The following is a 14,193-nucleotide window of genomic DNA, read 5'->3' as shown; positions in this document are numbered from 1 at the left end:
AACACACTAGATCTCAGAAAGCTGCACAAATATTATTTTATTTTATTTTTATTTTTCTATGAAAGCTAAATTTAAAACTTCCTAAACTTTAAATGGCTAGGTCTAAAAAAGAACAACTAAAAAAAAACCCAATTAACTATTTTTTTTTAAAGCTCCCAAAGGGGAAAAAAACTTACCCAAGCTTTGTTTTGCTGGCTGAGGAATTCTGGGAGTTGAAGTCCACAACTCCCTGACTGCTTGATTGCAGGCAGGGAGTTGCTTGCTGATGGAATGGATTGCAGGCAAGCGAAGCAAGGCAAGCGTTGCGACTAGCAGCTAAGGTAAGCAAGCTGGAGGGGGAAAACTTTTTTCCTTTTACATGGCTCTGGCGATCCAAGCTAAGTTGCCTGATTAGCAGGCAACTCAGCTGGGATTGTCAGAACTTGGCTTGCCAGAGCCATGTAAAAGAAAAAAAGTTTTTTTCCCTTTTAAATGGCTCTGGCGATCCCAGCTGAGTTGCCTGATTAGCAGGCAACTCAGCTGGGATGGTCAGAGCTTGGCTCGTCAGAGCCTTTCGGGCTGGTCTGCCTGGTTACAGGAGAACGACACCCGGCGTATAAGACGACCCCCAACTTTTGAGAAGATTTTCATGTTTTAAAAAGGCGTCTTATACGCCGGAAAATACGGTACTTAAATTTGGACTGGACTTTAAATATGATCTGATATCTTTAAACTGAAAAAGAAAAAGAGAAGCTAAGTAAGAACCTGGTGTAATTGATACAAAATGGATACTTGTTAAGCAATTGGAAATTGTGGATTGCAGAGAGACACCATCTGGAGTAAAAAGGAACATTGCAACTTGATTCTTTGTTTTGGAAAATTGTGAACTTCACAGATAACAACCGTGAGAATTTGTGGAGGAAGATTTTCTTGTCTACAAGAGGTTTGACTTTTGGAGAAATAAAAAAAGAAATAGAAGCGAATACAACGGAACTTTCATAATTGGAATAATTATTTGACTTGGAGAATGGAAATAAGAGAAATAACTACAATGCTGCATAGAGGACAAAAATTCGAGGATATAAAAATTGAAATGGAGTATACACGAGTGGACAAGAAAATGAAGATGGAGAAATAAGATATAGAAGTGGAAAATAAAGAAGATAGAGACATTGTGATTAAATATGAATAAATAATTGAACATGTGAATAGTAACAATAAAAAGGAGGTCTCTAGAGATTATATTGAGATTAACAGTAATATAACGATGATTATATGGGTAATCATCATTATATTATTTATCATAACAGTAAATGATAAAAGAATAAAAGGTTGGAAAATATTAAGGAAATTAAAAAAGTCCAGGACTTGGATTTATAAAATGACTATATTGAGATTAACAAATATGAGAAGAAATATGTTACAGGCATTTAGAAATGAAATAGGGATTGAAGCTAAAATATATGGAAAATAGACATTATGTTAAAAGAAAATATAGCAATGGATATAATGCACTAATTTTTTATTAAGATGTTAGAAAGTACCACTTGAGAAAACTGATGGTTATAATAATTGGGATATTGTTTAAATACCTACAACAATTGTTATAATTTGAATATTTTAATAACATATCTACAAAAGTAAAAGATGATTACGCTGGGTTTAACAGTGAGAAAAATAAAGATGAGTACACTGGGATTAACAGTGGAAGGATAAAAGAAAAGGTTAAATTAGAAAATTGATAACTATAATAATTGGGATATTGTTCAAATATGTATAACAATTGTAATAATCTGAACATTTATTATTTAAGTATAAAATAAAAGAAAATTGAAACAATATATGATTATGATTTATAAACAAAAATTACTCAATTGGTGTTATATAAATGGTATGGTTTAATAGATAGAATTTAGGATAATTGGGAAATTGCATTAAATAGCATTAATTGAACTAAGAACTATGTTTAAAGGTTAAATTGCTATATTTTTAAGATTAAAGATAAGACTTAAATTTGATAAAGTGAGAATGGAATAAAGATTTAATGAGCAGCATGAAATATAAATATGTTTGAATTGTATTGTTAATAGTGAGGATTTAGGATAAGAATTGTGAAATGAATTATGAGACACTAATTGAATTAGGATTTAAGGTGGGTTAATAGAAGGGTAATTGTTTTGATCAAGTAAATATGTGTTAACTTTTTTTTTAAGATGGTACTAGTTAAATATGTGATTTAAGATTAAGAAATAATCTTATTTCTTATTATAAGATGACAAAAAACTGAACGAATTGATGACTGGATCAAAGCTCTGTTCCGAAAAGATGTAATTTGTATGTTTGGGAAAAAAATTAAAAAAAAACATTTTGCAAAAAAATAAAAGAAAAGAAGATACGTACTATGTAAGGATGGTTTATCCTTTTCGGGATTAGCACAGGATCCTCTGGGATGGGCACTTCGCACCTGCATTGTACACAGACCGGTGGTGTCGTATTGGAGAGTGCGGTGGATAATTCAAACCGGACACAGTATTCCTTGGGCAAAAAACAAGCAAGACCAGAAGCGCTTAGCCAGCTAGGAAACCAAGGGGCTCCTTCCTGAGCATTGGAATACAGGCAGGGGTGAAATGCTCCCGGTTCGGATCGGATCAGCTGATCTGGTAGCAATGGTGGCGGGTGGTTCGGAGAACCGGTAGCAAAAATCCCTGCCCCTCCCCCATGCGCAGCTGAGCTACAACTTCTTCGGCCAAAAAAATGCTTTTAAAAGTAAAAAAAAAAAAAGCCTCTGATGATCACGTGGCTCAGCTGGGATAGTCAGAGGCTTTTAAAAGCATTTTTTCTACAATCTCAGCCGAAGAGGTTGTAGAAAAAATGCTTTTAAAAGTTAAAAAAAAAAAGTTGGCCACACCCACCCAGTCACATTACCCTCCCAAGTCATGCCCACAGAACCGGTAGTAACAAATTTTACATTTCACCACTGAATACAGGTACCGAGTTTCCCCGAAACAAAGACCTCTCCGAATAATAAGCCCAATCGGGCTTTTCAGCGCATGAGATAAAATAAGACACTCCCCCCGGCAAAATAAGACCCCACCACCAACTACTTACACATATGCGCAGCCGGTCCCGCCATTTCCTGTGGTTGCTTGCCACGCAAACAACACGAGATGAGCGAGATGAGGCCGGAGGGAGGGGGGAATGGTGGGGGGAACATGCCCCATGCACCCCACACGCCCTTATCGTACCTACCAGTAATGCTAATGGCCGCTGCAAAAAGAACAGAAGGCCAGCGACACGCCTCGCGCCCCACTCCTGCCTCTTGCTTAGCCACCTGCTGTCAACTTGCAAAGCTTTCAAGTTGCCATGAGCAGGAAGGAGAGAGAACTGATGGAGCTGATTGATTTCCCTAACTGAAATTACATTCCACAGAAGCCTTTCTATCGCAATCAGTAGGATAGTTTTGGGTTTCACAGCCAGCCAAAGTGGTTAATTGGAGCATGTGATTTATGACATGGCCAGGGAGGAAGGGAGAGACAGGGTCAGAGGGGAACGTAAATCTATGTGGGATTAGTTCTGAATATTGCCGAAATGGTGCTCCTATTAAATGAACTGTATTTCTTTTGAAGTTTGGCTCGTGGCTCATGAATTAATTAGGGCATCGTTCGGAAACTTCACACCCACCCCCTTTAGGAATGCAATTCGGGGGTGGCAGGTGGGGTGGGCAACAAGCAGGGCGCATGTCTTACCTTTCTAGTTCCGTCGTGTTCCTCATCATTGTGTCCAGAAAAACCCGCTGTAAAAAAAAACTTCTCGCGAGTTCGAGAAGTTTGATTGAACTCGCAAAAAGTTTTTTTTTTTTTTTTACAATGTGTTTCCCTGGATACCACGGCAAGGAACGGCGATGGAGCTGGAAAGGTAAAACAGACGACTTCCTGTTGGCTCCGTGAGCTTCGCTGACACTCTTTCATGAGCGCCCGATCCCCGGCACTGTAAATGCCGCCAGAACAACCGAAAAACAGCTGTCTGGCGGCGAAAAACCCTCTCCCCGGGCAAAGGGGAGAGAGAAGAGCTGACAGGCGGAGGTAGAGCCCCCCAGTGCGCTAGGAGAAATCCTGGGGCGCGAAGGGTGTGGGCTCCCTATTGAAGCCTGTCAAGCTGCTCCGGACCAGGGACGACTCTGCTAAAGCGGAGCTAGAAGCCGCGACCAAAATCTGCTGAAAACAACTGGGGGGACTTTTAACATCTTTACTTTGATTGCAGACAGAGCAAATCAGGAGAAAAAAGGAAAAAATTGCAAGTAATACTTTAACCCCGTTTTAAAATGCAGAAAATGGCCTCTGAGAGCGGGAGGACGAAGCTACTAGGGAAAGTGCTTGTTAACGCTTGTTAACATTTTCAACAGTGATACAGCTACTGGATTACACCTTAAGAGAAAGTTTTAAAGTGGAAGTGTCCAGGAAAAGAGTTTGATATCGAGGAAAAGAATTTAGTACTGATTTTAATTAAAAGCTTGCTTTTATACTGTGTGGAAAATAGTTGGAATTGTCATCCTGATAGCTGGATGAATACAAAGTGGCTGAAATATGGCTGACAGCAGGGCTGGTGAATCAGCAAATTCTCAAGCTGTGACTATTCAGGCTTTTCAAGAACTCTTAGATTCCTTTAATTCTGCTCTTTTGGACCCAATTGAAAGAGCTTTTTCAAAAAACAGCTTGGAAAATCATAAGCAGTTGTTGGAGGGATCAGCAAATTCTCAAGCTGTGACTGTTCAGGTTTTTCAAGAATCTCTAGACTTTTTAAATTCTGCTCTTTTGGACACAATTGAGAGAGCTTTTTCAAAAAACAGCTTGGGAAAACATAAACAGTTGTTGGATGGCCAGCAGGAAATTACTCAGAGGAGTTTGTTTTTGGAAAAGCAAAAGGCTGTCAGGATTGAAAGGCAGGCTGGCACAGTCGAAACAATGGTTTTGGCGGACGTTTCCATTCAATTGATAGAAAAGCAACAAATAGACTCTTTATTGCAAGTTGACAATTTTATGGCAACAAATTTTGGCTATATGGACAAAGGAATGGACTGAATGATTATACAAGCAAGAAGAGTCGAAATGGGGATTTCAAATTAGAAAACGTGACCTCAAGAAAAGAGTGAGTATTTCAGAAACATCAACCTCAAATCAACATTTTAAAATTTTCAAAAATAAAATTGGGGGGGCTGTTGAAAGAATTTATTAAAAAAAAGGATTGGAAAAAATATAGAAAGAACAGAAGAACAGAAGATTAAGAGAGATATCTTCCTGTAGATTTTGAAATTTGCATTTGGCAAATATGTGTTTTAATGGTATTAAGAGATTTTTAAAATGCTTAACACAAGATTATATTACTTTAAAAGATATATGAGATCAATTTTGCAAGCTTTCAGGATGCCCAACTTTTTGAAGCAAAGAGGATTAATGTGAAATTCAGAATCCTATTACAAAATGATAATTAGTTTTGGATAAGTAAAAGGGCTGCTTTTTAAAAAAGTTAGAGGTATTAAAATGGTTAATTGAAAATCTGAAAGATATCCTCCTGCAGATTTTGAAATTCATATTTGGTAAATAAGTGTTTTAATGGTTTTAAGAGATTTTTAGAATGTTTAACATAAGATTATATTATTTTAAAAGATATATGAGATAAAATGTGTTAAGATGCCCAATTTTTCTGAAGGAAAGAGGATTAATGTTAAATTCAGAATTTCATTAGGGAGTAATGTTCAAAAGAATGATGTTTGAGGGTATGGAAATGGAATTTATTTATGATTTTTACTGTTTGTAATACTGTTAAAGTACTGGATTATACATCAAGAAAAAGTTTTTTTTATAATTAGGAAGAATGAATTTAACTTAATTGGTTGTGAGAATTTATAAAAGGGAGGTTGATGAATTGGAGCAAGGGGAGTTAAAGAACGTGTGGGAGTTTTGAACTTTATATAGCTAGGTTATTTTAGCATATGTTTGTTGGATGCTATACCCTGTTTTTGCTCTGGGAAGTCAGGGGTGGGGTGGGGAGGGTGGGATAAGGGTTGGGGTGGGGGGAAAAAAGTGGTGAATAGAGAAATGTTTTAACAGAAGAAAGTATCTACGATTAGAATACAGGAGTTGCTCAGATACTAAAGGAGGAGAATATTTCACAGCAAAGAAGTTAGAAAGGAGAGAGGAGGAGAGGGTAGGAAGAGGAGAGGGAGGAAGAGGAATGGAAGAAAGGAGAGGAGGAAGGGAAGGGGACAGGAGTAGGAGTGAAGGTGAGAAGGGGGAAAAGAAGAGAGAAGTGGGGGAAAGGAAAAGGAAGTAGTATGAGGTAGGAGAGGAGGCAGGAGAAAGTAGAAGAGAAGAGGAGGGAGGGAAGGGAAAGAAAGGAGAAGAAGAAGGTTTGTTGTGGAATGAGGGAAGAAAGAGAAGAAGAGCAACTCCGAATGTAATTAAAATGTTTTATTTTAATGCTTTCTTCAAGGGAAACATGTATATGTAGGATTTATTATGTATAAGAAAATGTATATTTTCTATTATGAGGGGAGGGGGAAAGGGTGGGGGGGGAGAAAATTGTTTGTATTTCTTATAAAACTTTTCAATAAAAAAAAGAAAGGTAAAACAGACGTCTCACTTCTTGCCCGTCCCACCTGCCACCCACAAATTGCATCCCTAAAGGGGGCAGGGGGCTAAGCAAGGGGCAGGAGCCCTGCCATGCCTGGAGAGGGGAGAAGAGATGGCAAGGGGAGCCATGTCTCGCTCCACGCATCTCGCTTCTCCCCTGCCCCACCTGCCAGAAATGAGTCTTTGTGAGACTTGTTGCGCCGCTGCCGCCTCGTGGAGCAGGACTCTGCAAGGCTTGTGCTGTTGCATGCATGAAGGTTCGACATACCGGCGCAGCCGTGAGCAGCAGGACGCCAGCTGTGCCGATACGATGAAGCTCACGGCAGTGCTGCAGTTTATGCATGCAACAGCACAACAAGCTTTGCAGAGTCCTGCTCCACGAGGCAGCGGCGGTGGCAGGAGATGTCAGGGTAATGGCAGCCAGCCGCTCAGCCGGCACGAAAAACAGGGAGGGGCGGCGATGGGACATCCAGTGTTGTGGCTCCGTCCTCCGAGCCTATCTTATCGGAGGAAGAAGGCTCCAAACATGAAGGAGAGGAGATGGCCAGGCCTCCCTCTCCAGGACCCTCCTCTCTGGCAATGCCTCCGGAGGACACCGAAGGCCAAACGATAGGCTCAGAGCCAAGCACGTCCCTGCAGCCACAGGTGGACAGCGATGAGGAAAATAAGTGCTGGCTGGACCCTCGCCAGAGGCGCAGGGAGAAGCGCGCGCAGCAGAGGGGAAGGCGTGCCAGAGATTAGCTGAGTCACTGGACCACACCCCACAGGCTATAAAAGGGAGTGTGGTGGCCATTCCGACTCTTTGACGGACAAAGCTAATCTCTGGCGAAGCACTTCGCGCCTTCGGACACAACACCTATTTTGCTGTGGATTTAATTACGAACTGGACTATTCAAACTGTGTGTATTTTTGTCTGTGTTATCGGAGTAAAAGCTCTTGGCAGGCAGCCATGGAGTTGCTGCCAAGTTCCTTATCACTGACGTTGTGTGTTTGAAGAGTTTATTTAACCCTCGGCTGGCTGGTTGGGTGTGTGCTTGGTACGGGGACAGAACATCCAGTCCCATGCTCGCTGCCTCCTGCACCCCCAAAATAATAAGACACACACACACACCCGATAATAAGGCCAAGCCCTTAATTTGGGGTTGAAAAGAAAATAAGACCCTGTCTTATTTTCGGGGAAACACGGTAGTCCTCGACTTACGACCACAACCCCAAAATTTCTGTGGCTAAGTGAGACATTTGTTAGTGAGTTTTACTCCATTTTCCCACCTTTCCCACCACCATTGCTAAGTGAATGACCACAGTTGTTAAGTTAGTGACATGGTTGTTAAGTGAATCTGGCTTCCCCCTTGACTTGGCTTGTCAGAAGGTCACAAAAGGGGACCCCGGGAAATGGCAACAGTTATAAATACGAGTCAGTTGCTAAGTGTCCAGGTTTTGATCATGGGGATGATGGAATCATCATTAGTGTGAAGTCCCTTTTTTCAGTGCCACTGTAAGCTTGAACAGTCACTAAATGAAGTCAAGGACTAGCTGCATTGTGAATAGCTTTAAATCACCTTGGCGACTTCTAGGATCTGAGCAAAAAAACTGGGCAGGATGAGATGCTTCTTGGCTCGAGTGACAGCGACGTACAGCAAATTCCACTCATCTTTCGGAATGGCTTCTGGGAGAGATTAAGAGAGGAGGAGGGAAAAGGAAAAACAGAGTTTAATGGGAATTCTTTGAACAGATCTGTTCCAAATACACATCAGAACTCTTGAGCACCGAGTGGTGTTCCATCCCAGCCACCAAGAAAGGGAGGTGTTCCATTGTTGATTAGATATTGCTATCAGGGCTTCCCTCAAAAGGAGAGAAAGGGAGGGAGGGTAATGGATGGATGGAAGGGAAGAAGGAGGTGAAAAAAAGAAAAGGGAGGGAGGGAGGAAGATGATAAAGATAGGAGGAAGGGAGGAAGAATGATGGAGGGAGGGAGAAGGAAAGGAGGAGGAGGATAGAGGGAAGGAGGGAGGGAGGGAGGGAGGAAGTTATGCTCACCAATTCTGTTTGAATGCAAATGTTCAAGATTGGACTTGCTCAGAAAGACATCATCAATTTTGACCGTGTCAAATTCCAGCCCTTTGGCCTTGTGCACAGTCCCTAGGATGTAATCTAAAACACAGAGAGAGGAGAAGCCGTGAGACCCGTAACAGCTCATTTCTAAAGCTTTTCACGAGCAGCAGAGATCTCAAAGAAAGGGGGGCCTGGAAGCCTTCTCCAGCCTGAAGCTCCACAGGTGCTCAGAGTAAGAATGGGTCCATTCCATTCCCACTTTACTCCAAAGCGACTTGAAGTCAGGAGTGGACAGAGGTTCAGTGGTCCTTCTGCTCTCTGAGCTTGGTGGTATTCTTGCAGATGTTTCATGACCCAACTAGGTGACATCATCAGTGCTAGAAGGGAGTGGGTATTTTGACTCAGCTCCCCAAACACGACAAACCCTCTGTAGTTGAAGCAATGATTCTTTTATTAGGCGTGCCAACAGCTCCGGCATAAAAAATTCTCTCTCACCGCAGGCTAACAACTCTGTCTGGCAGGGAAATGAATAGTTGTCTGCCCCATCTATTCATCTCTGCCCCCTGCCTTTTATCCCCCGAGCTAGGGTGGGACTTTCCTAGCAGCGGTGGCTCTTCCGTCCTGAAGACCGGCCCATAGATTTCCACTGCTCTCCTCTCCTCTGCCTTCTGTGCATCTGTGTGTCAAGCACTGGACTCAGCTGTTCCTCCTCCTCATCAGCCACTTCAGACCAGTTGGCTGGTGCGCGCATGCGCGCTGGAGCTGAGCTAGGGCACCATATTGGTTTGTCCACCAATATGTCTCCGCGTGCCACCTGTGGCCCCCGTGCCACAGGTTCGCCATCACGGTTATAGGCAGACAATAATAAAGTAGCTAGTTTGAATTCTATATATGTGGATCTGGTTGTTCGCACATGCTATTTACCTGCATCTTCTGGATGCCAAACATGGCACTGGCATATCCTGTTTACCAGCTCCGGAATACGTTCCCGGTATTTCTCCACAATTCCAATTTTTATTTCCAGTTGTTTGTCTTCTGATTTTTCCGCATAGTCCTTGATGCTGGCCTTCTCAACCCACCTCTTGATGAAGAAATCCTTTACCTCGAGTTTCACTAGGAAGATCAAACAAGAGAATTTGTCTTTTGAAAAAGAGACAGCTGGACTTTCTGGTTTTTTTTTTCTTTTGAAGACGTTTCGCTTCTCATCCGAGAAGCTTCTTCAGCTCTGACTGGACGGTGGGGAACGGAAAGATTTATATTCCTTGCAGACAGCTGGTCATTTGCATCCTTTTAGGGAGACGTTGAGGCCACTTGGAGGTTGATCTCTGACCTCCTTCCAACCTCCAAGTGGCCTCAACGACTCTCGGAGAGAGTGCTAATACCAGGTATAATTATAAAGTTATTTATAAATTTTAAACCACTTCCTTGTGCTTCATGATAGAATGGGAATGGGAATGGGAATGGGAATGGGAATGGGAATGGGAATGGGAATGGGAATGGAAGAGAAGAGAAGAGAAGAGAAGAGAAGAGAAGAGAAGAGAAGAGAAGAGAAGAGAAGAGAAGAGAAGAGAAGAGAAGAGAAGAGAAGAGAAGAGAAGAGAAGAGAAGAGAAGAGAAGAGAAGGGACCTGAAGTCAGGACTGGACAGAGGTTCAGTGGCCCTTCTGATCTCTGAGCTTGGTGATATTGTTGCAGACGTTTCATGACCCAACTAGGTGACATCATCAGTGCTAGAACCAAATGGGATTTGTGGAGGATGAGGAAGAGGATGAGGTCCTAGGTAGGGGTGAAATCTATTTACCTTCCCTACCGGTTCAGAAGTGTGCACTCACCTTGCACAAAGCCTTCTGCACATGCACAGAGGATCAAAAACAGGTTACTTCCTGGTTAAAACCAGGAAGTAACGACATCCAGGTGGGTGGGTGGACCCTCACGCTGCCGCCACCAGTTCTCCGAACCTGCCACTATCGGTTCGCCCGAACCGGTAGCATTTCACCCCTGGTCCTGGGTGATCTTTGGGCTTGGGTGTTTTCTTGCAGACATTTCATGACCCAACTAGGGAACATCATCAGTTGAGCTCATACAGATGTTTTTTTCCTCCAAAGATCCCATTTGAATCCCAATTTTACCTGGCTTTAATGTTAGAAAGCAACCAGTCGGGTAGAGGCTCAAATGAGGAATTACCCTAAACCCGTGATGGCGAACCTGTGGCACGCGTGCCGCAAGTGGCACGCAGAGCCATGATGCCTGGCACGTGCAGCATCACCCATTCCTCTTCCGGGGCACGCATGCGCACCAGCCAGCTAGTCTGCTGGTTACTGCTGTGCATGGGCGTGCGATGATCAGCTGGCCTTCATATGTGCAGAAGTGGCCGGCTGAAGGCATGCTCTTAGCATGGGTGTGCAACGGCCATGCCGTCGTCACCCACATGCAGCTCCGGGACATCCACCCCTTGCCAGCAAGGAGCACTGCTGCCAGTCGCTCCCTTGTGCCCGCCCTCCTGCTTGCCTTGTCACCGCCACTGCCGCTGCGAGGAAAGGCCCTGAAGCTGCACTACCTGGGATCCACGTGGGCTGCCACAGGGGGAGACCAGGTATGACTATACGCTGTCCGGAGTGCAAGGCTGGCAGGAGAAGGAGGCCCGGCTGCCTCTTAGCCAGTGCGAACGGCCTGCCGCCACCTTCTACCCTGCCAGCTGCTCCTGCCACTGCCAGGGAAGCGGCAACGCAAGAACCACCAATCCCCTCGCTCCTGGGCCGGAAAGCCCAGCACCCAGCACCCAGTGGGGAGGAGCCAAGGTAAGGCCGTGTGTTCAGAACTTCCCCAGCTGGGACATGGCACTGCTGAGGGGGCGGGGCCTAGAGTGCTGCTGCTGGCCGGGAAACAGCTGTCTTGCCAGAGAACAGTTCGGTATCTGATTGTCCTCCAGTAAGAGGTGCACTGGTCCCCTTGGAAAAAGTGGGCGTGCACACGCATGCGCTGTGCGGGATGCATGCATTGGGGGGTGTCATGTGTGCATGCACAAATGGGGTGTGCATTGCATTATGGGTGCTGGCACGTGCGATAGCGGGAGCGCGCTCGGACTATTGGCATACAACGCCAAAAAGGTTCGCCATCACTGGCCTAGACTCCCTATGTAAACACAAACCACGGAGGAAAGCCCAAAAAGGCTTTGGGCCTTATCTAATCTTGGCAGTCTGGAAAGATTCCTATACAGGTAGAACTCAACTTACGACCACACTTGAGCCTAAAAGTTCCATTGCTGAGCACAATAGCTGTTAAGTGAGGTCTGCCCCAATTTTATGACCATTTTACAGTCTTTCTTGTCACCGTTAAGTGAAACACTGCAGTTATTAAGTTAGCAACATGGTTGTTAGGCGGATCTGGCTTCCCCATTGACTTTGTCAGAAGGTCGCAAAAGTGACCGTGGGACACTTCAGCCGTCATAAATGTGAATCAGTTGCCAAGCGTCTGAATGTAAATCACGTGACCCCCCCCCCAAGGATGCTGCAATGGTCGTAAGTGTAAAAAAACAGTCATAAGTCACTTTTCTCAATGCCATTGTGACTTCGAACGGTCTGTAAACGAACTGTTGTAAGTCAAGGACTTCCTGTATTATAGGCAGACAATGATAAAGCAGATAGTTTGAATTCTATATATGTGGATCTGGTTGTTCGCATGTGATATTTACCTGCACTTTCAGGATCCGGGACATGGAATTGGTGCATGCTTCTCACTAGTTGCGGAACATCGTCGTAATTTCTCAAAATTCCTGTTGTTAGTTCCAGCTGTTTTTTTCGTGTTGCATCATATTCCTCAATGCTCCTGAAGCCCTTCTCTACATACTTCTTGATGAGGGTACTCTGGAGCTCCTTCATGAAGGTACTCTTGAGCTCGTAATTCTCTAGGAAGATCAAACAAGAGAGTTTTTTTCAAGAGGCAACTGGACTTTCTTGTTTTTTTTTCTTTTGAAGATGTTTCGCTTCTCATCCAAGAAGCTTCTTCGGTTCCGACTGGATGGTGGGGGAATGGGAGGATTTATATTCCTTGCAGACAGCTGGTTATTTGTGTCCTTTTAGAGAGTCGTTGAGGCCACTTGGAAGTTTATCTCTGCCCTCCTTCCAACCCCCAAGTGGCCTCAGTGACTCTCTAAAACAATGCAAATGACCAGCTGTCTGCAAGGAATTGTTGTGACCGAGGCCCAAGTAGTGATTACCAAACACAATTCAGTTCTGAACAAACTTATTTTATTAAAACAGCTGAGAAATAATTCATTCTCAGCTTTAGTCCAAAACAAATTCTTCGGCCTTATCACCAACCTGATGTCTCTGGCAACCTGCCAAAAGCTTTTCTTGGCAAAAACACCCACAAAGTTCAAGAGATGCTGACAAGAAGCACTGGAATCAACGTTGCAAGGCAGGTAAAACAGCTCCACGCACCCCAATGGTACCGTAACAGCAGCCTGGCTGCTTCCCTTCCCCTCCGTCTCTTTGTCGAGGGGGTGGCAGGTGGGACAGGGGAGAAGCGAGACGCATGCAGCGTGATGGGGCTCCTCTCCCCGTCTCTTCTCCACCCCCTCGCCGGGCATGGCAGCGTGTCTCACATCTCCCCGGCCCGACCCCTCCCCACCTGCCACCCCCAAATTGCATCCAATTTGGGCAGGGGCAGGAAGCTCTGCCATACCTGGCAAGGGGGGGGGGGGGGAGAAAAGAGACGGCAAGAGGAGCAAGCCCTGTCTCGCTCTATGCGTCTCGCTTCTCCCCCACCCCACCAGTGCTGTTTTAACTGTGAATGGTCGCTAAACGAATTGTAAGGTAAAGGCTACTCAGCTGAGGTAGATACTTCACACAACACTGTAAACCTGCAAACCTTAAATTATATTCGGGTTAGCCCAGGGGTGAAATGCCGCCGGTTCGGACCGGATCGCCTGATCCGGTAGCGATGGCGGCAGGTGGTTTGGAGAACATGTAGCAAAAATCCCTGCCCCCCCCCCCTCCCCATGCCCAGTTGAGCTGCGCGATCTTCAGGGGCTTTTTTTTTACTTTTAAAAGCAATGTTTTTAAAAGTAAAAAAAATATTGTGTGCCACAGCTGATCGCCCCCCCTCGTGCGCTGTTCTACTTACCACATGCCTCCTTTTGGCATGCACTGCGCACCTCGCATTTGGTGCGTGGTGTGCACTGCGCATGCGCTGCCAGCAAACCGGTAGTAAACCGGTTCAGATTTCACCACTGGGTTAGCCCAAAGAGTCTTACATGTTTGGGGCCAGTGTGGGGCCCACACAAGATGGCTACTATAATGGGTGTAACCTGACTTTATAAATCATAGTTTACAGCAGAGGCCTTGAAACTTGGCAGCTTTAAGACTTGTGGATTTCAACTATGCTGGCTGGAGAATTCTGGGAATTGAAGTTCACAAGTCTTAAAGCTGCCAAGTTTGAAGATCTCTGGTTTACAGCTTAGCATGATGGCTGAACGGATCCAGCTGTAGCTTAGTCAACGAACTAGGATTAAGTCAATGTACGAATCAGGCAAC

At 44.4% G+C, this 14,193-nt stretch overlaps 1 protein-coding gene across 1 annotated transcript in view; it reads right to left on the bottom strand.

Moving 5' to 3' along the window:
• Positions 1–14,193, bottom strand: part of LOC117657141 (F-box DNA helicase 1-like) — a 53,758-nt gene that overhangs the window by 2,530 nt on the left and 37,035 nt on the right. The window contains exons 18-22 of the mRNA XM_060687054.2: positions 12,351–12,563; positions 9,585–9,773; positions 8,646–8,759; positions 8,168–8,274; positions 2,380–2,514 (exon numbers count right to left, since the gene is read on the bottom strand). Coding sequence (XP_060543037.2) covers positions 2,380–2,514; positions 8,168–8,274; positions 8,646–8,759; positions 9,585–9,773; positions 12,351–12,563 — 758 coding nt within the window. The remainder of the gene's footprint in view (positions 1–2,379; positions 2,515–8,167; positions 8,275–8,645; positions 8,760–9,584; positions 9,774–12,350; positions 12,564–14,193) is intronic.

The sequence above is a fragment of the Pantherophis guttatus genome, chromosome 7, assembly GCF_059756535.1.
Source record: "Pantherophis guttatus breed Tessera chromosome 7, ASM5975653v1, whole genome shotgun sequence".
In the NCBI taxonomy this organism is placed as follows: Eukaryota; Metazoa; Chordata; class Lepidosauria; order Squamata; family Colubridae; genus Pantherophis; species Pantherophis guttatus.
The sequence above is the reverse complement of the archived record's forward strand: the minus strand, read 5'-3'. Positions and strand labels throughout refer to the sequence as shown.